This window comes from Scleropages formosus, chromosome 9, assembly GCF_900964775.1.
Source record: "Scleropages formosus chromosome 9, fSclFor1.1, whole genome shotgun sequence".
NCBI classification, from domain to species: Eukaryota; Metazoa; Chordata; class Actinopteri; order Osteoglossiformes; family Osteoglossidae; genus Scleropages; species Scleropages formosus.
Window position 1 is genome coordinate 18,711,283 of NC_041814.1, and position 24,586 is coordinate 18,735,868.

The window sequence follows — 24,586 nt, forward strand, 5'->3', positions numbered from 1 at the left end:
TTACAACTCTGCTGGGAAAGCATCAGCGGACAGTATTTTTCAGGTCATACCACAGAATTTCAGTGGGATTCAAGCCTGGGTCTGCCCATAATACTGACTTGGTTGTGCTTAAGACTTTTCTTTCTAGTTTGCTCTTGTAGTCCTGCTGAATCATTAATCCTTGCCCCAAATACAAACCTCTTCCTGACTGAGTTAGGTTTTCCTGCAGGATTTGCCCATGTTTGGCTCTGTCCATTTTGTCCTTGATGTCATAAAGGTGTCCAGTCCCACTTGCTGAAAAGGAAACCTGTTACCACTGTCCTTGAGGGCAGGAATCTGGTTACATTAGTAATGAGCTGTGTTGCGCTTGTTCTGAACACATATCTTTGCTTACCAGCCAAAGAGCAAAACTCAAGCCTCATCAAACCACATAAATCATCTTACAGAAGGTTTCTGAGTCTTCCACATTGACTTTCTGGCAAACACCATGCATGACTTATGGTTGGCATTTCTCTGTCTAGACTTGCTGCCTTCTTTCTAGTCACTCTGCCCAAGAAGTCAAACCCATGTAGTGATTCCATGATCCCATTTGCTGATCTCTGTCAGTGTTTAATTTCGCCTCTTGCTCAGTTCTCTTTGGGCTGCGCAGTTTGTTAGGGCAGTCAGATTTTGGTATTGTCTACGTTTTGCCATTATTGCCTTCTTTCCATTTAAATACATTAGGCTTAAAAGTGCTTCTGGGGAGTTTCAAAACTTTGTCTGTAATTGCATAGCCTTTTCTCCTCTTAATTAAGGTCTACAGGCAGTTCCATTTAATTTTTAATACGATATGGTAGAATTCAGAAAACTTCAAATTCTAGTTCTAATTCTGGGCTGAAAATATAGTGTTAGTTTTATGAGTGAAACAAATGTCATGTAATGATGCAAAACAGATCTGGTTTTCATATGCTAAATACTGGCTTTGTGAAGCTCAACACATAGTGATGGCCATTTTTGACTTGCAACAACTTCTTCTTCTTTCCTTGCCTTGAAGAAGCTGTCAAGATTTCAGCTTTTTCCTCACCACTCCTAATAATAAAAAAAATTAAAATTTTTCTAAATGTAAAGAAAGCATATAATGGGGAACAGGCTATTAAGTCCTACGAAGGCGATCACCATATTAATCTCTGCTGCCACATTCATTGCTTTTAGAGCACTGGTTATAGGAGTACTATTATGAGGATAAATCTTACATCTCCGTCTTCCTAGTCTGCCCTAGAAATTCTAAAACTGTGTGGTCTCTGCTGGGATTACAGTTAGCAGCCCAACATCTTTCTAACATCTGGTTAGGGTGTTTAAAACAAACAGGCACAATTGGTATGATAAAATTATTATAGAGCCAGCTAAACATCATAAAATGTTACATAATTCCTGGGTATTTTGAAATAGATTGTAGACAGTTGTATAAGAGAACAGAAAGTGTGTGATTTTCTGGGAATACAAATTATTACTTTGCAAAACCTTTGTAAATGCTTTTTGGCTGTTTTATGCTTCAAGAACATCTCGGTTATCGCAGTGTTTCTTTGGTACAATTGCAGTTCTTCAGCTACCTAATTCATTCTATGATATTAACATTGTCAACTGTTTTTTCCATTTTTACAAAAGATAATGCAGCTGCAACAGTAAGTAACTGTGTGCTGAACTAGCCTTTTAAAATACTTCCAACAAATTTTTTACTGAAATAAAATAAATTTTGTATATATAAGATTTGAATCCCCATTCCTACTGCAGCACCCTTTAGCAAAGTACTTAGCCTAAATTTCTTGGTAAAAAGCAAGAAAGATATGATCCAGCTGTATAAATGGGTAGCTCAATGTGCAAACACTGTAAGTCAATTTTAACAAAGGTGTCAGCTAAATGATTAAATATTAATAACTTATACGAGAACCTGGAAAATATTACGATGTGAAACAACATACAGAATAGATATAAGGCCAACAGCTGCGCAGCAACTGGCTGTGAAATACCAACTATCACATATAAAAATGCTTAATCTGCAGTGTTAGGAACATCTTGAACGTAAAGTGCTATTTTCACGTTGTCGAAAATCAGAGAACGTGACCATGTGCTTATTAGAAACAATTATAATGACTCAGTAACAGACAGTGGTTTGCAGTCCCCCCTTTGGTTTAACACATCATCTGCATTTGCAAGTTAGTTTCCATTTTCTTACTTTAGCACCACTATCTCCATCTTCTTATTAGTATTTTGTTAGATATTGTACTGCTTTGTGCTTTATTCTGACTTTAAGACTTGCCCAGTGTTTCCTTTTCTAAATTCAGCAATGACCTGAACCATAGAATGAGAAAGAGGTAAACAATTCGCAAAATGGTATAAGAAGGTGAATTTGTAAAGGGGGCAGCAGGTGGAATAGTGGTAAGAGTCATTTTCTCACCATCAGGGCAGCCAGGTTTGAATCTGCCTACTGCTATATTTACTAGTGCACCAGTAAAAACTACCCAGCTGTACAAACAGGCTGAATCTTCATAATTTGCTTTGGAGAAAAGTAATAATAATGTTGTAACAAGTGCAATAATAAACATTTATTATGTGTATAATGTAATACATGTTTTTGTTTTAAATAATCATTTTAATTGTATATTTCTAATGTAAAAACTTTTGTTCAGAAATATGAATGTATTTTGAAAGAGCAGGAGTGCAGTCTGTTAATCTTAGAAGATTTTTTATTTCAGGTGATAAACATCAAGTAGGTTTATGTCGCTCAGCCATTAAGTGCAGGTGAATGTGCAAAGGTTTGGAGTTTGGGAATACTGTACATACTGTAACGCTGAGAACAGAAGCTGAACAGACGGCAAAGAAATCGCTTAATGTTTTTTAGAATAATGTTTTCATGTAACTGAGGTGTGAACAAAAACAGTGATAAAGCACACAGATTATTCCACAAAGTCAAGTAACAGAAAAGGTTATGTGTCAGTATAATAAGACAAAAAAATGTGACAAATAACAAAACACAAAGCCACGAGCAACACACGTCGATTCTTAGGTGATCTTTGAGGCTTTGTTCTAAACTGGCTGTCCGGTAATGTGGGAAACTACAATATTTTGTGTCGGAAATTTCAAGAGAAAGCTCTCCTGCCGAAAACCTTTCTGTGAAAATAATGTATGTATTTTTAACGAGGGTCCTGTCATCCTGTACATAGCGGATTATGTTCTGCACGCTTTAACTGTAGTAAAACATGGGAAGTGCATTTGCAGTTGCATGCTTTGAATAAAGTGGTGGTAAAGGGGCAAGTCATGTAAAAGCTATGCACAGTATGAATTTGCAGCGACTTCATCTTTTTATTTTTTTCGTCATGCTGCCTGTGGAGTAATGGTTACTTTGAGAAGCCACTCGGTTTACCATCCTCCGGTGCGGTAATGGTCAATTCAACTTTGTTGCTGTCTGGATTTTTCAGGCAGAGTGTAAAAGACCATGTTCCTGTTTTTGTGGCATGGAGTGAAAAGGTCACAGGCTGCTCTTTTATTTGTGTGCCAACGGGTAAGTTAGTAGTTAGCTCTACTGCCTTCCAAAGAAAACAGAATAAGCTGGGTTTGACTCTTTCTCCTGCTGCCTGCTCTACTTTCCTTGAGTTGTGGTATAGCTAGGAATTCCGCGTCCCTTGAACAAATATTGTTTGCCCTCCTCTTTTTCAATGAAAAAAATTTTGCAGACAGCCCAACTTTGAACTGGTTTGGGGATTCCCTCCTTGACTGTAATTTGCTGATGGTTTCTTGGACCAGGGGGACAATTTCCAGGAGATTATGGACTTGTGGAGTCAGACAGAAGATTGTGATTTCTAGGAGATGCCCAGAACTTCAGGCACACCATCACCACCATTCACCCCAGCAACGGCCCTACCCTTAAGCATGGTATCGTACTGTACTGCTGCAATAAAAAAAATTACATAGCTGTACAACAAATAAAAAAAAAATCAAAGTAGCTTGTTATACAAACCCAACACTACAATTTTAAGAAATGTGTGAAACTAAGTACATAATTAATAGTCATTGTGTGTTCCTGGAATTATTTAGTATTTATTAATTTTGGGGGACAGTTAGCGCTGCTGTCTTACAGCGCCTGGGTGGTTTGAGAGGACATGTTTGATCCCCACTCAGTCCGTGTGGAGTTTGCATGTTCTCCCTGTGTCTGCGTGGGTTTCCTCCAGGTGCTCTGGTTTCCTCCCACACTCCAAAGACATGCTGTTCGGGTTCCCCCATAGTGTGTGAGTGATACAGAGAGAGTGTGTGCCACTGATGTATGGATGAGTGATGCAGTGTAAGTAGTGTATCTAGCAGTGTAAGTCACCACGGTGAACAGGGTGTGTGGGCTGATAACACTACACAGAGTTCATTGGAAGTCGCTTTGGAGAAAAGCGTCTGCTAAATGAAGAAAAGTAAGTATGAGATAGTACTGAGGAATGTTTAATATATATCAAACAAATCTGCAGAATATTACTGAAGTAATAATATGATATCACTATTTAATTTTCATTCTCATTTTTCCTGCATTTTAATGATTCTATATTTATCTTTATATTAAAGTATGAATGCATTTTTAATTACTTTATACTATGATGGATGAACGTGACAAGCCATATCTGCAGTATGTGTCACTGACTGTGTAAAAGTAACATCACATCATCAGAACCGCTTGTCCCATATGGGGTCGCGGGGAGCCGGAGCCTAACATGGTAACGGAGGGCGTAAGGCTCGAGGGGGAGGGGACACACCCAGAGCAGGATGCCAGTCCTTCACAAGGCACCCCAAGAGGGACTTGAACCCCAGACCCACCGGAGAGCAGGACAAGAACCAACCCACTGCTCCACCACACCCCCTGACAAAGTAACATTTGTTAGTAATTTAGCATTAGGCTTGCATTCCTGAAAAGAGGAATTAGAAAAGGAATATGCTTTAAAATAGAAATCATGGCCTGTTACTTTAATCCCAAAGGAAAAATTGAAATTATGATCAGTATAAGTGAACTCTTTTCTCCTTGACCCAATATATGGGATACGTTCGGCCTACATTTCCATCCAGTGATGATGCAAAAGTAAAGTGTGAATAGTAACAGTGCAGAATTTAATTCAGTTGACACACATACACACACATTGTCTGAAACTGCTTGTCCCGAGCAGGGTCGCAGCAAGCTAGAGCCTAACCCAGAAACACAGGGCGCAAGGCTGGGGGACGGACACCCAGGACGGGACGCCAGTCCATCGCAAGGCACCTCAAGCGAGACTTGAACCCCAGACCCATCAGAGAGTGGACACAGACCAAACTTGCTGCACCACCACACCCCCCCCCCCAGTTAACGCAGAATTGATCATTTATGACTATTTAACTTGTATGTGCACTATAACGGGTTAAAATACGTAGACATTTTGCCAAGGGGGGGTCAAGCACAAAAAAAATGCATTGAAATAGTGAGAATTAAAAAGCTGCCACATTTTTGAAACGTAAAAGGCTATTTTTATGGAAAAAAATCCATTTTGACATCAGTATTCCAGTATCCGTGGCACGTAATGATTGGGTGGGTAAAACTGTAAATGACATTTTAAATTACAACAGTGACTTCAGTGTTCTAGTATGGGAGTAACAGATGGTGTTTGGGGCTCTTACCCCACAATCTAAAGGACCCCAATTCGAATCCAGCTTCGACTCTCATACCCTTGGCCTAAGTACGTACCCTGAACTGATAGACTGCGAATACTGTACTGTATAATGGGGTGAACTATTATAAAACTCATTGCCTAATTTTGTAAATTATGCTGGGAAAAGCTGTCCACTAAAAATGGTTAATTACAATACATTATTATGGAAGATTAATATATTTCTTAATAGGGCAATAACGTGTGTTTTTTTGTTGGTTTTCTCAGACTTTCCTTTTTCTAGTGTAAAATTTGCAGTATTTTCTTATGGGTGAGGTTGCAGTCCCATCTGCAAGTGACATCTTGTGGTTGTCAGTGGGATGAGACAGGCAGCTGCACAGCAGCAATAAAACAGACATGAAATAGAAATAGTGCTCATTCACGTGTGCTGGAAAACTGAGCAGATCACTCATGTTTGAAATGTTGCTTACAGAAGATATGTAAATGAATAAGAAGATGCGTATGCGTACAGTATGTGGCTGTGAGTCAGCGCTGGGGTTTCATAAAGTGAAAATATGGCTGCAGGGGCCCCCTAGTGGGCAGAAACATGAATTGAACATGGTAAGTGAACATGGTAAGAAACAGGTAAAAAAAAAAAAAAAAAAAAAAAAGGCACAGTCTGCATCAAAACCTCATGTGGCAATGTGAGCAATATGGCATGTCACACTCGGGTGCTTTTGTTTCCAGTTAGGGAGGTCATACAGAGTTATGAATATTTCTGCTGAGATGCAGTCATTTCTGTTGACTTGTAAAGCATTCAGCTATTTCATTGCATTTGTACACACACACACACACACACACACACACACACACACAAACCCGCTGCGCCACCATGCCCCCTGCATTTTTATATATTTTATATATTTAAATAGCATTATTATTTTATCGCAGCGGGTCCTTTTTATGAAACTGATTAACAGTATCTCCGAATGTGAACTTTGAACGCAAGGTATTGTATGAGCTGTGAGAGTGATAATGACTTTTCCAAACTGACAAACGTGTTGTGCTGCGATCCAGGTGCCATTCTGACAAATTCATAATTGCTCGATCATTTTACGATACAGCTTCAAATGGCTGAAAGACAAAGCACGGAAAAAAGAGAGCAAAATATACACACACACACACACACACACACACACACACACACACTTTCAGAACCACTTGTCCCATACAGGGTCACAGAGCCTAACCCGGCAACACAGGGCATAAGGCCGGAGGGGGAGGGGACACACCCAGGACGGGACACCAGTCCATCGCAAGGTACCCCAAGCAGGACTCAAACCCCAGACCCACCAGACAGCAGGACTGTGGCCCAACCCACTGCGCCACCACGCCCCCCAAGCAAAATACATTTTATATTTAAATGTGTATGTGTACTCATTTTACGATCCATCTGACAGCAAACTCTTTGAATCTAAAGTGATGAAAAAATGTGCTGTTTTTTTTCCAAGGCTGTTTTCCTCAACCCACGCAGGTATTGCCAACAGAAGAAAATGCCCCCAGAAAGACCTCACCACAGAAGTTGCTGGATGATCTACTTTTTTATCCTGGTTGAGGTAAAATGGCATATTGTATGTGCATCATGCATGCAAAAGTTATTTCTGTACAAAACATCTGCTTGCGGCTCCATTTGTTAGCATTCTCTAAATCATCACCAGTTTTTAGGCCATTTAAGAAAATGGACAATGACCATGATTTTTTTTTTTTTGTGCACGCTATAATCACAGCATTTCTTCTCCTAAAATATAAATTTTTCCTTACTATTCTCAGGCTGACAGTTCATATATTCTGCATCCAGTTAGAGAGAATATTTATTTTGTTCCGTTGACAAATACTGAGGGAAATGATTACATAATAAAATATTACAGATTTCCATTTTGGCTTTCCTAAATAAAGTTGTTCTCGCAAACATCCCATATGTTTGTTACTTCTTACAAGCCACACATGTAACAACCGTACGGTGCCATCTCCAATTTATGGGTGTACCATTTAGAGTGTTCAGAGTGTCACAATGATTTTTTTAAAAAAAATTTCTTAATGACAGTAAACCACTTAGCTCCATCGAACCTAGAAATCTGTAAATAGTGAGGGTTTTTCCTGACTCTAGATAAAAGCAGTAATGCGTACGCCGCATTCTGTTGGGGGTCTCATATTACACCAGGCGAAAGTTACTACCAGACAGACAATAGACAGTATAAAAAGACATATCATGAACAACCAAACTGGTACGTCATCTCTATTGACTTTAGCCATTATAGAGCACAGGAACACAAGAGGATAATGTGCTGTGATCGCGGTATTATTATGTACTTTAGGAATAACGTTTGGTACAATGATCCATGCAGTGATAGGGTTCAAAAATTAACCAAGCTGCTGCAGCGTCAGGTGGAATAAATGCAAAGCCAGTAATGATAGTAGTAATATCTGTTTTATCGCTTTGGCAGCAAGACCTGGTCGCATTTGCATTTCAAGAAGTACATACTCAAAACTTATTAATATGTTTTGTCACTTGCCTCCCAGTGACTGAACTGGAGGTGTTTTGTAATAAAAAATGGACAAATAGGAATGTGTGCTCACCTGAGAAACTTTTTGTGACTGAAAACTGAGGACTACACAAATGTATTTGAATATTTTAAAATTTACATCCACGAGCTCTCTGTGTTTAAATAAAATAAAAATAAAAAAATCTTCTATTTCATATGTATATTTTGTAACAGTGTAACAACACACTTTTCAAGCTTTGCATTAGTTTGGCCTTTAGAAATGTAATGCAATAACATGGAACAAAACACATTTAGAAATTACTCAGAATTTTAGTTCAGTACATAGGGAGACAAACAAATAGATATAGTGGCGGTTATTGTCAGGTGATACTAGTGATATTGTGTGATTTAACCAGCTTTAATGTCCATTTGGAGTTCTGCTAGTTTATATTCATGGCTTTTGAGTTGGATGGAGCTCCTATATCATTGCAGGCACTGGCACAGAGGTCAGCACTGGAGTACAGACTTTATTCAGACCACCTACCTGGAGGAAACATCCTGTAACAGGTGGACAAAGTGGAAACCTTTATAAACAGCCTACTCCCATTTTTTTTTATCTGTCGTAAGATGTCTTAACTGTTTGACCACAGACTCAGCCTCCAGTGTAAACAAATAGCAGAAAGTGAAAAAAACATTGTCTACTCAGAACTACTATGTATTCTGTATTTGGTATTTGTATGCTGCGTCACACTCTCGGAAGTGCAGAAATTAATTTTTGTTATGCTTCTGTAATGACAAAAAGTACTCCGTGTAGGTGTCAGCAATCTCTGCTCCAAAGTCTTTATATTCGGTTCTTCGGAGTCGTCACTTAAGTTTTGACACAAGTGAAGGAAACAGGAGTAGGAAGTGAGTTGCATTCAGAGCAAGACAAAAAAAGGAAGTATTTCCTCCTTTCCCATATTAGGAAAGCCTTTTCTTGGGAGATCAGGTATTGAAGCAAAGAAAAAGAGGGCCTTTCTGTTAAAAGAACCCTTCCTGGTGTGTGATACCACTTGTAAGGCCCGCGATTTGACTCGGACGTGAACCATCAAGCTTTGTGACCACAATCCTTGAGTGAACAGATGGTAGATGGCATTATAGCCATCAGACTGTTGCACTCACCATAAAGCAAGAAGCCAGAAGGAACAGCTTGTTGGGTGACTATTTGTCACATATACCTTTCACAGCTTCCGCTGGAGAGGCAGAACATACCGTGTCAGTATGGGCTCATGGAGCCTGGTCACACAGTAGAGTTCCTAGATGTTCCTTCAAGATATTTCCACTGTCCGTTTGTCACAGACTGCAGGAAAGCAGCAAAGAGGCTCTCCAGTATAATTGCTTCAAGTGTTACATGCTGTGTACTTCAAAACTTCCCCAACACATTTTGCCTTACGAAGCTAATAATACCATCTAGTGTCTCACATTTATTTGTTTAGTTGACACTCTTCTCCAAAGTAACTTACAAGTGTCACGACCACGGTCGCACCCGCAACCAGCAGCGCCTGGCTCCGATTAGGTACCTGTCCGCAATCGGAGCGCTCAGCTATAAAAACAAACCCCGGTCGCGGAATCTCTTTGAGACAACTGTCCATCCTGTGTTCACGACTCCACAGCACCTTACCTGGTCTCCTCCGTGTACCTCCCTCCTTGTGTCCTCGCCCATCTCCTTGTTTCTGTCTCCTATGGCATCGATCTTTGCAACACCTTCGTCGACCACATCTTCGGATTCTCTCCTCATGTCACGTTTACCACGTTTATCTCGGATTTACCACGCTTGTCCCAGACTACGAGTATTGCCTTGCTCCAAGAGTCTTTGCAACAAACGATCCTGCAATTGGGGCCACACCCAGGCCTCCGGTCTGCTCTGTGTGACTGCAGTGTTAAGCCATTACAATTCTTTACCCATTTACACAGCTGGGTAACTTTACTGGAGCAAGCATGTTACTCAAGGAGATTACAGATGGAAGTGGGATTTGAACCACCAACCTTTGGGTAAAAAGGTTGCTACTCCAACCACTTTGCTGCCAGTTGCCTCTGACCTCAGTTCAGTTACCTTGCTGCACACTTTATATGGCTACAGTTATGCTGAAAACAAAAGTTCTTGATATTTTTACTCATGGTACAAAGCACAGAAATACTAAATGTGACACTGATAAACGTACCGTATGCTGCAGGCTTACACCAGCATATCGGCATGTCTGTATTTATTGTACATGAGCAGTGCACACGATGAGGACCTTCTTTTGGTGGTGTTCAATTAGAATTTTTCAATGCGACAATTAAAACAAATTGCCTATTCCGTTTATTTTAACCAATGTATTTAAAAAACATACAGTGGTACAGTATTCTCACATGAGATGCTTTTGAACTCTCTTGATGTATTCAATAATATAAAAGCTATAAAAAAATTTTCCCTTACATAATTTCACAGGAAAATCATATTTTAAAGATGTTAATCTGAAAGTAATTAAGTCTATCCAAGATTAACTGGCCCTCTTTAAAAAAGCATCCATTCCTCTACACATGGAAAAAAAACCCAAAGTGGCAAAGAACAAATGCAAAGGATCATTCATTTTATAATAAGTTCAATGATGCAGTTGGGTACTTACACTTACAGCATCTATCTCAGTTTCTTAAGACAATTTCAAACCCAGTAGTTAATTTAAAAAGTAAACTGTTTTTCGTAGACTGTCGTTTAACAGTTTTGTGCAAGTGGGTACGATGCATGGAGGAACAAAGACACCAATATGTGATCTGAGCGATTTGACTTTATTTGAAAAGAGGCACCCTCTGTCTTTTCCTTTTCATTTGGAAGCGTTCAAGACAATTTAAAACCATATGTAGTAATTACGGGTTTCCTTTAATGCAGACCTTTAAGCATCTGTAGGGGGCATTCTTGAAGAGCAGACCAAGAGCAATATGCAAATTGGTTTCTACTCCAAATGATGAAGGGAGCAGCCTTAATATACAAGTGGGGTTGTCAAGGGAAATGAAATGCTTTCTGGAATCTTAACTAATGCTAAAGAAGATCAACTGAAGGTGTGTGTCAATAAGTAAACAAATAGCATAGGGCAGCTGGTAGTGTACTAGTTATACCTGCTCACTTTAGACCCAAAGGTTCCAGGTTCATATCCCAACTCCTGCTATATTACCCTTGAGCAAGTTACTTATCCTCAATTGCTCCAGTAAAACTACCCAGCTGTATAAATTCGTGAGTGTAAGTTTTTCGGAGAAGAGTTTCACCTAAATGAAGAAATGTAAATATATACTGTTAAAGATACCTGCAAATAACAAAGTTGCATTTTTAAAAAGTCTTGGTATAGGGGTTTGTTTTAGTATGTGTTCTAAATACTTTTTTAAAATAATCAGCCAGTACAAACAGGAATAGCCTGAACATTAAGTATAACGTAATTTTTGAAAGTTACGACACTGAAACGTTCCATCTTCCCATTTTTCTCTTCTAAAATCCAATAAAAGGGTTGGAATAATTTTCCTTCGGGAACTTTGACAGAGGATGATAGGATGTCCAGGTTAACATGCAGATGGGCTTCAGCTGTGGATAAAAAGTTTTCTGCATTCACTGTAAATCATATAAAGAGCTGAAGCGGTTCTTAAGGTGTGTTAATGAAAAATGATCTCTGGATCTGGATGATCTTTAGCTTCTTTGATGTCTGTCCCATTGTCTTGCCTTTCAGAGGCGTTTCCAACCACTGGCCATTCTCTCCCAGCTGATCAGTTTGGGAAGATAAGTGGGAGCTCTTGTACACATATTATCGACCTGACTGCTCCATGAGTTAATGGATGTCTGTGCATTCTTTTTAAATTCCTCTCTTTCTTTATGCCCAAGCTATTTGTAGTAGTGCCTTTGCTCTGAATACATAACCATAAAAGTGAGCCAGGTGTATTTAATCTCAGGTCAGTCAGTATTCAATACAATTACAATAAATAAATGTAATCATAAATCACATGGAACATGTTTGTTGTCTGCTGTTGGAGCGCTTTCAGTTTACTCTTTGAAATCTCTAGGAACCCCCTACTTATAATAGTACATACAGTGCCTCGAAAAAATATATTGACTCCCCCTACGGTGTCCCATTTCATGTTCAAACAAGGTAAATAGTAAATGATCTCAGTGTGCAGTTGTTTTTTTCAACAGGTTGCATCAGAAATATCCTTTTTCAGGAAACATTTTCCAGCATGTACGTTTTAGTACTAACCATGCTGAATTATGAAGTCACATTAATAAGAGAATTTAGAGATTAATTAATGTTCAAATGCAATACGCATGTGCACTGTGCATTAAATTTCTCTTTAGATTCATTTTGCTAGGTTATGACAACTGTGACACAGTCAGTCTGGACTTTTTTTAGCACAAGACTCAAAAGACAAATTTTGAGTGACTAATGCATGTTTTTTAGAATCAAGAAATACAAAAAATAAGTAAATCTGTATGAAGTACGATATATATATGAGCGGCACTTTGGTGCAGTGAATGGCTCAATTTTCTGACAGCTTCTGCACTGAGCTACTGGATTTGGGTTCGATCCCCAGTCAGTCTCTGTGGAGTTTGCAGGTCCAAACAAGGTAGATGGTAAATAATCTCAGTGCTCAGAGCAGATGCTTTCATGAAAGTCTCATCTTCATCATCTCATCAAGCAATTCGCTTGGCAAGTGACATGTAAGCACCTGCATTCAAATTTTGGGATGTGCTCAATGAAAAAAATGACTCCATCTGGCTGATTGTTTTGTCTACGATGATGTAACAGGGCCACGGTACAGATGATCAACATGATTTTTATCCAACTTGAAAATTCTCGGCAAAAGCTTACTTTCCTCACAATAACTTTGCTTACCGTAAAATTCCGTGCATGCATTTCAGCGCCTGAAGTACAACGAAGGAAATGTGGCAGATGTTCAGCTCCACAATAAACATCTGCCAGTCACCAAGTATTCGGGCTTCATCTTGCAGAAAATGCATCTGCTTGCACCTTAAACTTTCCAGTGGCTTCATGAATAATACTGAGGTGCTTAAGATTCCTCCATAAAAGAGAATCTGGTACAATCCTAAAACCCTGCATTGTACTTGAAAGAAGGTAAATAACTCTCTAGTACATCAACTGTTGTATCAACGATCAATGTTTCATCAACTGTTGGTCATCAGTCCACAGAGTTCAACATTTAACAGATTATTACACATGTATTGCTTGTATGTCTATAGATTCCAGCCAAAATTGAAAATACAGGAAGACAGTTTCACAATTTTACTAAAAGCAAACGTTGTAGAAATTAGATGCTTTCATCTAAGCACCAGAAGATCGTTGACAGCTGGTCAACATATTTGAATGTATTATTTATTGAAACAGTTATGACCCCAGGGAAGACCTTGATAAGCTTGATCTGCTTTCTAATTATCTTATTGCCAGGAAACAAGAGAATGTTAGACTTTTTTACTTTGCAACAATGTAACCTTATTTATTTTGTAAGCATTAATGTTGTTCATAGTTTTTGGAGTTATGCTATCCCGATTCATGTCATTATAAAAGCTTGTGTGTGCCATGTAAAGAAAGAAAGAATTGACAAAATGGACAAAAGATTCTGAAGAAATAGCGGTGCCGGTGAAGTAGACGTGGTAATATTGCTGCTCTGAACAGCATATGGAAGATGTTTATTTTCAGGATCATTTAAGTGATTATGATGACAAATGATTTCAGATGCACATGTGAAATGTCAAAACATATAGTTGTATCCAGATGTAGATGTGACCAAATGGACAGCCTGGCATCCTTTCCTCCCCCTCCCTTATATTTTACTGTTTTTCAGGCTGCCACAGATATTTTCATTCAGAAAGCTAACAGGATCCTTTCAAATCTTCAGGGGTATGATGAAGACAGTGCATGAATTTCTTATGAAGCTTGGCACGTAAGATAAGCTTTTGCCGCTTGAAGCCTGGTACTTTGAAGTTTCTCTCCTTTGCTTTGCCTTTTAATAACTAGCATTTATTCAGATGTGAAGATGACATCAGATGCATTAGTGGTCTGCCTGTAAGCACACACACACACACACACATTTTCTGAACCGCTTGTCCCATACGGGGTTGCGGGGAACCGGAGCCTACCCGGTAACACAGGGCGTAAGGCCGGAGGGGGAGGGGACACACCCAGGACGGGACGCCAGTCCATCGCAAGGCACCCGTAAGCAATTCACAAAATACTGTGCTTTTATAATATGGATACATTTGTAATATACATGGCCTTTTATTAACATGGTCAAGAAATTAATTTCATATAATGTTACCTTCAAAAGTCTGGTATTATACACAGAACTGAGATATCCATGACTATTGTGTTTTATATTGGTATTTTATTTGATGTCACGTTCTTGATCTAGGTCAGTCTCTAGCCTTGGGCTTGCAAAGATTGCTTTGCAAATTGCAGCGTAATCATTTTATTATGTCCCTGGCAGGGTACCAGTATATATAGAATACAACAGAATGTTTTAGATAAAGTGACAGACATTTACAGTAATTGCTTATCAAAGGACAAAAACAATGTGGTAATTAAAAGTGGTTCTAAGTCTACACAAAAATACATCCCATGTGGTTATTTTAATGGGGCTCATTTGATGTATTACCTGATGAACATGTTATTGATGAAGCTGGGAAATATGTAAACGCACAATTGAATTCAAACAACCTTTTAACCATTTCAAGGCTCTTTCTGTCTGCATTATGCCAGCTCACAAATATGCCGCCAGTTTGAAGTTTATTACACTGTATGACCTTTTTTTTAAAAAGTCACTATAATTCACTGCTCTTACAGTATATGCTATATATGACATTTCTTAATTTACAATTGCGAGAATCTGCACATAATGCAGTTCACGAAGAGAGAGATTTACTCATTTCTTGGTTACATTTTTCCATGCCTTATCAGGCTCACCCCACAATGAATGAACCCATAGCCCATACTGTATTCTGCCATACAAAGAAAGAGAAAGAATGGAGCCCCTACCAAAGCATTCAGAAGAGATTAAGAGGCTCAAACTTAAGTTAATTCCTAAATTAGCATGAATGCGCTTATTTTCACACCATTTTGGTCCCACGGCAAAGTGGACGTTTTTAAGTCCGTTACTAATTGCTGCAATAGCTCAGTACACTGAAATGCATGTCAGCAGTGTGTGTTCTGGTTCTGCAGGTGAAGTATATATACATGCTCTGCCATCTTTTGAATGATGTGGTAACAGCTGCCCATTGCTGAGTCCTTCTTGCGTGCTGGCATCGCTGTCTTTGCAGGATGCCTTCGCGCTTCCATCTTAGAATGGCTGGGGTCACAGAACCTTCAGAGGGCCCTCACGCTACACTCGCTTCGCCAGCATCTTTCTTCAGCCAAAAATATTACAGCCCCCCTTAAAGCCTTTGTTGTCTGGGAAAAGGATGCCAGCACACCACCGTATTGCTATCCAGCCCTTTTCCTTTTGTCTGATCTACACACTGATACCTGCACGTGACTGTCTCTTAAAATGTTCTTTATATTGGGATGAAGGTTGAAACAGAATGTAAGGGTATTCGTGGCATGTAAGTATTACTGACAACGGTATTTTCCCTATCGTGAATCCACCTTTCATTTAATTTGAATGAAGTCAAATTTTGAAATTCTAGCTTTTGCTATGGCTTTGCCTATCCTTTTAGACACTTTGTGTGGTATGAAAGAAGAACAAAGCATTCACTTGTGAATGGATTGAACAGTTTACCTCTGAAAGGTGTACGGTCCTTACTCCACTGTGTTGCAGCTTCTCTCTGAAGCCAGTTTTGCATTTTAATTATTTTTCTGTTCTGAATTTCAAATAGGAATAGGTAGTAATACTTTTATCTTCACAGTTTGCAATTAATGAGCATCATTTTTAAAAGTCTCAATTTGAATCAGTTTGTAAAGAAATGTTCGCTGTACATTTTCTCCACATTAAAAGGATGTAGCACACAAGAATATGCACACAAATGCAAGTACAGTATAGGAACAATAGTTTTTTTTTTTTTAATAATGCCAAAACTAAGTTTTAACTGATGATTTTAAAGTCTTTATGAAAACATAAATGGAAAACAGAATTTGTCTGTCGTAGAAGTATACAGTATGCTGTATGGATGAGTGACCCGGTGGAAGTAGTGTACAGTACCAGCAGTGCAAGTCACCTTGGTGAGTAAAGTGTAGGCTGATAACACTACATAATATCCATTGGAAGTCGCTTTGGAGAAAAGCGTCTTCTAAATAAATAAATGTGGATGTAAATGTAAACAGTATAATGGAAGAACTTATTGATTACTTTAAAAGAACAGTATTTCCCTCTGTTTCACTGGTTTATAGAAGGGCAGATAGATGTTTATAGGGGCTGTACTTTTAGCAACACATTAGACCATCATATTGTCTTAATTGTGAAAGACTGGTATCCCATCCAGGCTGTACCTTGCCTCATGCCTTGTACCTCCAGGATAGGCTGTGGACCACAGTGACCCTGCAGATGGATGGATATTATGTCAAGTAGTCTGGCAGAGGAGGGGCTAAGCCCTTAGGTGGGGAGCGATCGCAATCAAACCTGCTTTGTAACGACGGTGAGTGGGGTTAAATGACACATACCAGTAGAAAGGTGCTGTACTGCTGGGCTCCTGCTTCACTGGCAAGCCGGCTCCAGGAGCGAACACAGAAAATGACCTGATGAAAGCCACAATCAGCAGTTAGTGAAGTGTCATATCGAAATTCTGCCAAGTGGTAGCCTTCTGTCTGGTCACACAGGTGAGGAGGATGATCCTATCTGCTCACATACTGCCCCTTAAACGCTAAGGAAAATAAAAAGTTACATCTAAAAAATTAACAGATCCAGTTTTTCCATATAAAAAAGAAAGCAGAAAAAGTCCAGTTCAGCGATTCTATAAATCTGCTGTCTACTTATGCTAAAATTGAGGAGATATCAAACAAGGCAAAAGCCCTTAATCTGAAGACCCCATTGTCAAAATATTACAGATCAGTGTATCTGCAGATTCACAAAGAAGAACCACTGCACTGTTGAAATGACAGATGGGTGTTTGGATCACAGAAGATTCTTGCAAAAACAAACTGCTGAGGTCTGACCCGATAATTGGATCTGCGTGTAGATCTTTTCGCGTGATTGAATCTGCGGCACAGCGGCGCAGCCCGAGGAATTTACTCTGATCATGATCCTCCGTGTGGCCTCCCTGCTGAGCTTCTGCTGGGCTGAAAACCTTGACCTGTAATACACATTTGAACATCTGGAATAATGCACCAGTAACACCCTGAGCTTAACCTACTTTGCAGTGGAATTCACAGTTCAGCAAAGAACGCAAGTGAGGATGGACGAATCCAGCAGCCCATAGAGAACGCCTTGCTGACAACATCATACACCTCAACGATAGAGTTTTATATCTGTTTCATTTTATTTTATATCTGTATTTGGATACACAAAACTGCAGCATCCAAGAGACACTGTAGATATTAATAGTTTTTTTTTTTTTTTTTCACAAATGCCTTTTGAAAAGGCTTTTAATCTGCTGCCAGCTGAATAAAGTGCAACTTTCTCTTTGAAGACTTATTTGCGTGATACGATTAGTGCTGATTTCAGGCGGCATGTGTCTCATATTTGCTTTATGAAATTAATGTGATTAGACAGAAATTGAAATATAATTGTTTTTTCAGTTTTGATCAGAGCATTTTCCCATCCTGTGCTTGATCTCTGGTGGGTCTGAGGTTCGAGTCCCGCTTGGGGTGCATTGTGATGGACTGGCGTCCCAACCTGGGTGTGTCCCCTCCCCCTCCAGCCCTGCGCCCTGTGTTGCCGGGTTAGGCTGCGGCTCCCCGGGACCCCGCTTGGGACGAGCGGTTTCAGTCAATGTGTGTGTGATTTTCCCAGCCTCAGACTGGTCCATAAAAGACATTATCGTTATACTTATTTTCAGTCCACTTCATTCTGACAGGTCTAGCACTTTTATTTACCTTGCGTTCATGCGGTTCTCTGAAATAACTTAGTATGTATAATCTAAAAAATTTAGTATTTCTTAGATTTATTAGAAAAGAAGCAGAGAGATGAGCATCTTATATGTGTTGAGGTTGTGTATTTAACATAAAGGTATAATATAACCGACTGTAATTAAGATGTATATAGACTGTAGACTGTAAACGCTGGCACTGCAGTAAAAATGCTGATTGTTGCGTCCATATGTAAAATCCTTCTCAGGGCCCAATTAATACTAGCAGCAGGAAAAATCTGTAGACTAGATGATGCTGAGGCTTAATGTGAAACTTGAAATGTCTGGATGTCTCAAATATTTGGTTGTAGAAGAAGTTTTATGAAGTGAATTCTGTCAGCAGCATGAGTCCAGCACAGCTGAGTTGAACCTGAGTTGGTTCTCACTTCTGACGTCACGTGTGGCTGGCTGGTGCTTTTCAGTTCTTGGACAGTCTACATTGAGGAAGTTCTAACCAACTGGTCGTCTGTTCATTTCATTACACTTCTCAGTAGGCTACTTGGATCGTGTCCATCGCTTCTTTAGATGGGTTAAACGCTTTGGCACACACGGAAATAAGTTCTGGACGAGCGCGTGGGGACGGAGTGTGCCGATGGGCGGCGGGGGGGGCGGGGGGGCGGCGCGGTGCTCCTCCAACAGGTTGCTGGCGATGACGCGATCGGCCGAGGCGCGCCGCGGACGGAGCTCGCGCTGAGGAGCGCGCCGCGAGGACCGACCGCGCGCGCGTCCTCCGCACGCACGCAGACAGGCAGGCGTCTCCTTCCGCGCGCTCCGCACTCGCGCCCCTCGCCGAGCTGCCTGCCGTGCCATGACGGGCGGCGCCTTGCGCCCGTCCTTCGAGGGAGTGTGTGAGGGGCGTGTGAGGCGGTGCCGGGGGGGAGCCATGGCCAGGTTGCGGTAGGGACGCGCACGGGGGAGGCTCCGCCGACGAGCTCCGGCTTCATAAATGTTCTCTCGCTCACCTGTGACCACCATGCTTTACTTCCAGCTGGTGATCATGGCGGGGACGGTCATGCTGGCCTATTACTTCGAGTACACGGACACGTTCGACGTGCACGTCCAGGGCTTCTTCTGCTACGACAGCTCGTACACGAAGCCGTACCTGGGACCCGAGGAGTCGAGCGCGGTCCCGCCAGCGCTGCTCTACACGCTCGTGGCCGGAATACCCACTCTCGTGGTGAGTTTTTTTTTTTTTTTTCCCGCCGCTGGCGCTGCTTCTGCTGCTTGGCGCTTCTGTTCTGACTCTGCTGCTCAGCCCTTCCACCACGGCGGCTGGGCTCGAGTCTCCAAACACACACACACACACACACACACACACACACACACAGAGTACAGCAGTGTACATGTTACCGGCGTGTTCGAGTGGGACCGTCCATCGATCAGTGAGTAAGTGAGTAAGCAGCGCTGTGTGGAGTGTCGATACTGCAAGACACCCACGGCCACGGCATCGATCGTGTCCGATCCGAATGAATCAGAAATTAACGGTAATCTTTACTTAACATCAATTCAAACAGGAGTCATGTTCATCGCGGCAACTTAAACTTGCAGCAATGCTGACTAATTTTTATTAAAAAAAAAAAAAAATCTACAGATTATAATAACTGTTGTTATTAATAAAATCTCTTTCCTGTTTATTATTTGAAGAATGCCGGCAATAACTAAGAACTGGTAATTGAAGGGTTTGGAGACGCAGGATTCTGGAAATGTTGTGTTATGCGGTTCTGCTTCTGGTTCCGTAGCGCCGCGCTGGGAATTTCTCGCTTTTCCTCCTTCCTTGCTGAGTTAATGTAAGAAGTTTACATCATCGAATTGCATCGGGTCCTTACTGTCTGCAAGGCTCTGCTTCGTGACCAGTGTGTTTTAAGTGAGTGTGTATTAAGTAGCTGTTTTGATCTTCATGTTGCTGCATTGTATTTTCCAGAAGAGAATTTACATTTGCATTCACAGTTATTAATGTATTTGTTCAAAAAAAAGGTGTTGGAGCTGTTGATGTATAAACACCCTAATTTACATTTCATTTGTGCAGCAGATGTGCCTGTTAAACTTGTTATGCCAAATACACTACTCAGATTTTTTATTTTTATTTTTATTTTTTTATTTGAAATAGATAAGATATGGTTGTATTAAATCTGTACCCGAAGAACTAATACACCAACTATTTTTGATGCCAGTTGGGTGGATATGAAGTGTCAAAGCATAATATGTGTATATATTTATAGTGTTGAGCTGCAGCAGTCTGTGGTTAACTCACACCTTGCCCTAACCCATCAACCGCAGGTTAATGACATCATCGGTGATGATACAGCATAGTGTAGTGGTTAGAGCTGCTGCCTTTGGACCCAAAGGTCGTAGGTTTGAGCCTCACCTCTGGCTGCAGTACCCTTGAGCAAGGTACTTACCCTAAATTGCTCTAGTAAAATTACCCAGCTGTATAAATGGGTAAGTAATTGTAATCTCAACATTGTAAGTTGCTTTGGAGAAAAGCGTCAGCTAAATGAATGTGAGCTGACAATGTGCAGATGCTCTGCAACATAGTTCTGTTTATATATCCTTAGAAGACCACCGTTCCTGTGTAGATATGTGATAATGACCATTTGCCATATAGCACAGCTCCGCATCCAGGTGAGGTGTTTTCAGTGATTGTGACAGCACGCAGCATAGCAACGTAAGCCAAATGGTTCTTTTGGAAGCAGTTCATAGATTGACATTGTTGATGACAACATTGCTCCCTGCTGCCCTTAAATAATAGTGTTAAAAAGCAACATGTTGGAAAATCTCCCATGTGGCCCAGTTAAATTTGTGGTTCTCATTGGCCCTGTGAGTATTGTGAAAATGTGCCTCTAAGTTATTTGTTTGTTTATTCACCATGCTGAGTTCTGTACAGCTTCATTGTTCAATTCACTCACACTTTTTTTTTTTTTTTTTTGTGAGTTTGCTTTCTGAATTTAGGAACTAGCACGTTCTGTCCTTTTTAGCTGCTACTGTGCTACTGCCATTTTGCATAGCTATGTTCTAGATACTTGTACTTTGGACTGATGTTCAAGAGCAGATACAATGACTGGTACGTGGCAGCAGGTGGCGAGGCGGTTAGGATTGCACCCTTTTTAGCTGAAGCTGCTTGTTCTGAATCCCCCCACCTGCTGTAGTACCCTTAAGCATGGTACTTATCATGACTAGGTGCTGTGAAAATACCCTGCTGTATAAATCGGTTCATTATTCTCAGTCGGATGCTCTAGTACAAACTTTATTTTGGACAAAGGCATCAGCTAAACTGAGATTAATAGGTGCAATAGAAAACTGTTGGTAATGAATATAATGCATCAAACAAGTCAGCAGCAATGAAATATATTTACTTGGCAGTAACAGCCAGCGTTGGTATCTATTTGATTTTTCAAGAGTGGTTCAAAATAGCCATATCTGAATGTGAACTATTTTAGTTTTTTCCCAGCTGTTGCCCAACAGGAACCCAGAAGCACATAGAAACCTGTGATGTAATGGGGGGGAAAAAAGCTTCATGTATCTTTGCAAAATGCTGATAGAATATTTCAGATTTCAGTGAGTGTGCTTTCAGAAACATCAACCATTTACTATACCATGTTAAACCAGGTACTATGTCTCACAGATGATATTGCAATGGGGTATCAAGGAATTCCCGTACAAGAGTCACTGAGTCCACAGGCTTTCACATGAATGACAATTCCCTCAATTTGGGAGTGAATATAAAATAATTAAACTTTTTCTGCTGAGTGCCAGTTGTTGACTGGCCTTTTTAAACTTTGGATTTATACTTGTAAAGCAAAGCTGACATTAATGACTTCCTTAACAAAGGTTTGATGTGCACATCTTGTTTGAAGCTGAATGTCAGTGCCCGTTTAAAGGGAGATACTTTGATTTTCTCAGCTAGTGACAAAGCCCACGGTTGGAGTTCATGCAGCTGTTACTATTATTCATGCATGTCTTAGTGCCCAATTTATGTGTGCAAGATTTAACAGAATATTTCGATGTGTTCCGTTATTGAGTGTTTCAGAGGAAGTCTAAGGACTCAGTTAGTCAACACACTGTGCCAGTAGGAGTATGAGACGACATTTTAAATACATTCACTGTAGGGGCAAACGGTAGAAGAAATATCTGCAGCTATGGTCAGGATGACTCATGAAATGAGGGCAGGATTCCTCAACCAACAAATGAAACAACGAATACCCAGAGCATCGCTGAATGTGAGTAAGAACCCCGCTGCCACCACGACTGCCAACAACAGTGGGGGGAAGTTGTTCTGCGCTTGAGCTCCCTGATGCTGAGATGTCAGCACGCTCCAGGGACGAAAGGACTGCTGAGAGTGAAGCCCGTGGCTGAGCCACTGAGTCATGCACTGATGCCTCACTTCTGCGGGCATGTGTGTGTATATGTGTGTGAGACAGCCTTCAGCTTCACTGACCACTATAGCTCTTGGAAGCTGTACCCCTGGACTCCAAGTGTGTGTGAGGCAGTGTAGTGGTCAGAGCGGTTTCCTTGTAATGTGAATGGTGCTGGTTTGAATACTCTCCTCCTGCAGCACACTGGAGTAAGGTGCTTGATGTAAAAACTGATCAGATAAATTATTAATTTTTGCAAGCAGAGGTATTGTTTATGTTTATGTTTTGCGTTCTACTGTTGCCGTTCAGGTTACCTAGCAAAGGTACAACAGCATGTCCCCTTCGAGGGACCAAGAGCCTGCTTTGTTAGAAGGCTGGTTTCTGAAATTCTACATCACATAATGACTGTTTTATCATTTCCTGGGGTTTCAAACATGGGATTTAGTGTATAACCAGGCATTAGTTAAAAACTGAGATAAAGATTACCTAGAGCGTATCTCAGATTGGTGCACTGTACTTTTACTTAAAAGAGAAACCTCTCCTCAAAGGATGGGATCTTTTTGAAGAGCCTCACATAAATGAGCGAAGACACTTTGGTTTTATCTGACATTTATTTTGACCTACACAGTGCATAATGATTTTTTTTTTTTTTTTTTCCCCCCCAGTTTTCTGAAGTTTAATTGTTTTTGGTTTTGCTTTGAATACTGTTAAGATGTTCTCAATGAGCGCATGACTTTAGATTTTAGAAGATATATGAATTACATTCTAGAGGTGCACCAATTCAGGCATATGTAGTATCGTATGTTCAGAATCATTCGTACATTGTCAGTAACCTCTTGCCCAATGCAGGGTTGCAGTGGTTCGGAGCCTATTCTGGAAGTGCGGAGTGTGAGGCAGGGTGCAGTCCAGTACAGTGATGTTTAAAAGAATATATATATATTTGAGATAAAGATTTAATAAATCAAACATATATTTTTGATATGCATAAAGTCATTATAGTGACCAATTCTCTCACAAAAAGGCTTATTTTTTTCAGGGCTTGGTTATAGTATTCTTTGGTGGTGTCAGTGCAGTTTTGAAGTTTTTGGCACGGCGTCACCCCGCAGCACCCCTTGGGTAGAGCTCTACTGAAATCCCTGACCAATCAGTTCATTGGCTGTATTGTATTTGTGATTGAATGCAAATGCGGTACTATTTCAGCAGCGAGGTGCTCAGCAGAGCCGTGCATGCAATTGTGTGATGGATGCTGAAACACTTTTTAGTGATAGCGAGTAAGAAATGAACTGCAGGGATCAAAGAAAACCAAAAAAAAAACCATTATCCCTCAGCTATAATTGAGATTGAAATTAAATGGCTGTGTTAAAATTTTCATATAATTTCTTGAGTTGTGTTTTTTTTTTTTGCTGTGACCCAATACATCGCATTGTCTGGCATACGTTAGCTGGCTAGAGTGAACAGCTAGTGTGACTGAAGAGTCGGGCGTTACAATAGCCCATAAGCGCACGCGTCTATTTTCGTTGTGGGCCGTTCGGCCATCCTTAACGTGAAGCCGGCAGACGAAAGGTGTACCTCTTGTGGTTTGTCAACCATATAGTTTGTAACCAATTCCTTACACTACAGTGGATAAGGTGAGGACTAGATGTGTGTGTGTGTGTGTGTGTGTGTGTGTGTGTGTGTGTGTGTGTGTGCTGCTGTTCCCTCCAAAGCATCTCATCAGGGTTTATGGCATTTGACATTTGCCAGCTAGGATGGCATGATTGCTATTATCAGTGACTTGATGACAGTGAGTAATGCATGGTTGTCTTTGCGGCTCATCCAGACTGCTTTCATTAGGCAGTGGAACATTAAAGATAGGACAGTCCGACTGGGCAGCACAGTCGAAAGACTGAGGCTGACTGGTCTTAGTTTAATTAAATGTATTTCATGCTAGTTACAACAAGCATTCGAAGTGTAACAGAAATGTATGATAGATGCTACAGCTCACTGGGCTCAATCAAAATACCCGACCATGTTTTT

At 40.4% G+C, this 24,586-nt stretch overlaps 1 protein-coding gene across 3 annotated transcripts in view; it reads left to right on the plus strand.

The window, feature by feature from the left end:
• The first annotated feature begins 18,935 nt into the window (after nucleotides 1–18,935).
• The window catches only part of plppr5b (phospholipid phosphatase related 5b), a 30,814-nt gene continuing 25,163 nt past the window's right edge, over nucleotides 18,936–24,586 (plus strand). For 2 of the 3 annotated variants that reach the window (XM_018753902.2, XM_029254947.1), the window contains exon 1: nucleotides 18,936–19,395. In XM_018753902.2, coding sequence (XP_018609418.2) covers nucleotides 19,165–19,395 — 231 coding nt within the window. In that variant the 5' untranslated portion in view covers nucleotides 18,936–19,164. The remainder of the gene's footprint in view (nucleotides 19,396–24,586) is intronic. The other variant, XM_029254946.1, reaches the window with a different exon arrangement.